Raw genomic sequence first — 1,413 nt, forward strand, 5'->3', positions numbered from 1 at the left:
AATTGTCGAATCGCCAACTGTCAGCTAGCTTACTTGCTGGGCCGTCAACTGTTAACTGTCAAACGGCTCAACCGCCATCTAGCAACTTGGTGAACCACCAACTGTCGACTGTCTTAACCACTACCTCATAACTGGCTCAACCACCATCTAGTAATTTACTTAACCGCCAACTGTCAACTTGCTCAACTACCAACTAGCAACTGTGAAAGGGTCAATCTTACTGTATTGCTGAGCTGAGCTACATACAATGAGGTACACGTACACGAGAATATTTGACATGGAGAGAAAAAGAAAGGAAGGAAACAAGCTCTCGATCCAGCCACAGAGATCTATATAATCTCTGTGCGTGGCACCTTGCTGGGCTGTCAACTGTTAACTAGCAACGTGCTCAACAACAACCAACTCTCAACTTGCTCAATCATCAACTGACAATCTGCTTAACCGCCAACTATCGACTTTCTCGACCCTCAACCATCTACTTTCTCCACCGCGAACTAACAACTATCAACTAGCTCAACCACTAACTTACCAGTTTGCTCAACTGTCACCCGTCAACTGGCAACTAGTAACTGGTAACTGCCAACTGCCAACTGTTAACTATCAACTGGCTGTTGCTTAATTATTAATCGCCAACTGCTAATCGACTTTCCAGCCTAATTACTAATAGCCCTGTTGAATTGCTGATTCAATCAATAGTTCCAACTTGCCCAATCGTCAACTGTCAACTGTCAACTAATTAAACCCCTAACCCTTGCTCAACTGCCAACTGTCAACTTGATCAACGTTAACCATCAACTATCAACTGGCAACTAGATCAACCCTTAACTTTCGGCTTTCTTAACCACAAACTGTCAATTTGCCCTGCCAGCGACTGGCAATTTGTTTATCTACTAACTGTCAACTTGTCTGCCGGCGACTGGCAACTTGCTCGACTGTCAACTGATAACTCGCAACTAGCAACGTGCTCAACAACTGCCAACTGTCAATTTGCTTAATCGTTAACTAACAACTGCGAACTGCCAACTTGCTTAATCATCCACTGCTAACTGTTAAATGGTTAAACCGTCAACTGTCACCTTGCTTAACCGACAATGAGCAACTTGCTGAGCCGTCAACTGTCAACTGTCAACTGAACCGGCAATTGGATTAACTGTCAACTATCAACTGGATCAACTGTTAACTGGCAACTAGAAATTGGATCAACAGTCAACGGTAAACTGTCCACTGTCAACTGGCAACTGGATCAACTGTTGACTGGCAACTTTCTCGACCATTAACTGTCAACTTGCTCAACTACTAACTGTCAACTGGCTCCCTCGCTCCACGACCAACTGGGCCAACGGGCTCATCATCAACAACCTTCCTAGCTGAACTGTCATCTGGGCAACTGTCAACTTGCTCGATCATCAACTG

General features: G+C 44.6%; 1 protein-coding gene across 1 annotated transcript in view; it reads right to left on the minus strand.

Moving 5' to 3' along the window:
- Window positions 1-1,296: 1,296 nt before the first annotated feature.
- TSTA_000110 (uncharacterized protein) overlaps window positions 1,297-1,413 on the minus strand; it is a gene marked incomplete at both ends in the record, with an annotated part of 518 nt that continues 401 nt past the window's right edge. The window contains one exon of the mRNA XM_002487542.1: window positions 1,297-1,413. This exon is cut by the window's right edge and continues 5 nt beyond it. Coding sequence (XP_002487587.1) covers window positions 1,297-1,413 — 117 coding nt within the window.

This window comes from Talaromyces stipitatus, genomic scaffold, assembly GCF_000003125.1.
Source record: "Talaromyces stipitatus ATCC 10500 scf_1105507295517 genomic scaffold, whole genome shotgun sequence".
Classification (NCBI taxonomy): Eukaryota; Fungi; Ascomycota; class Eurotiomycetes; order Eurotiales; family Trichocomaceae; genus Talaromyces; species Talaromyces stipitatus.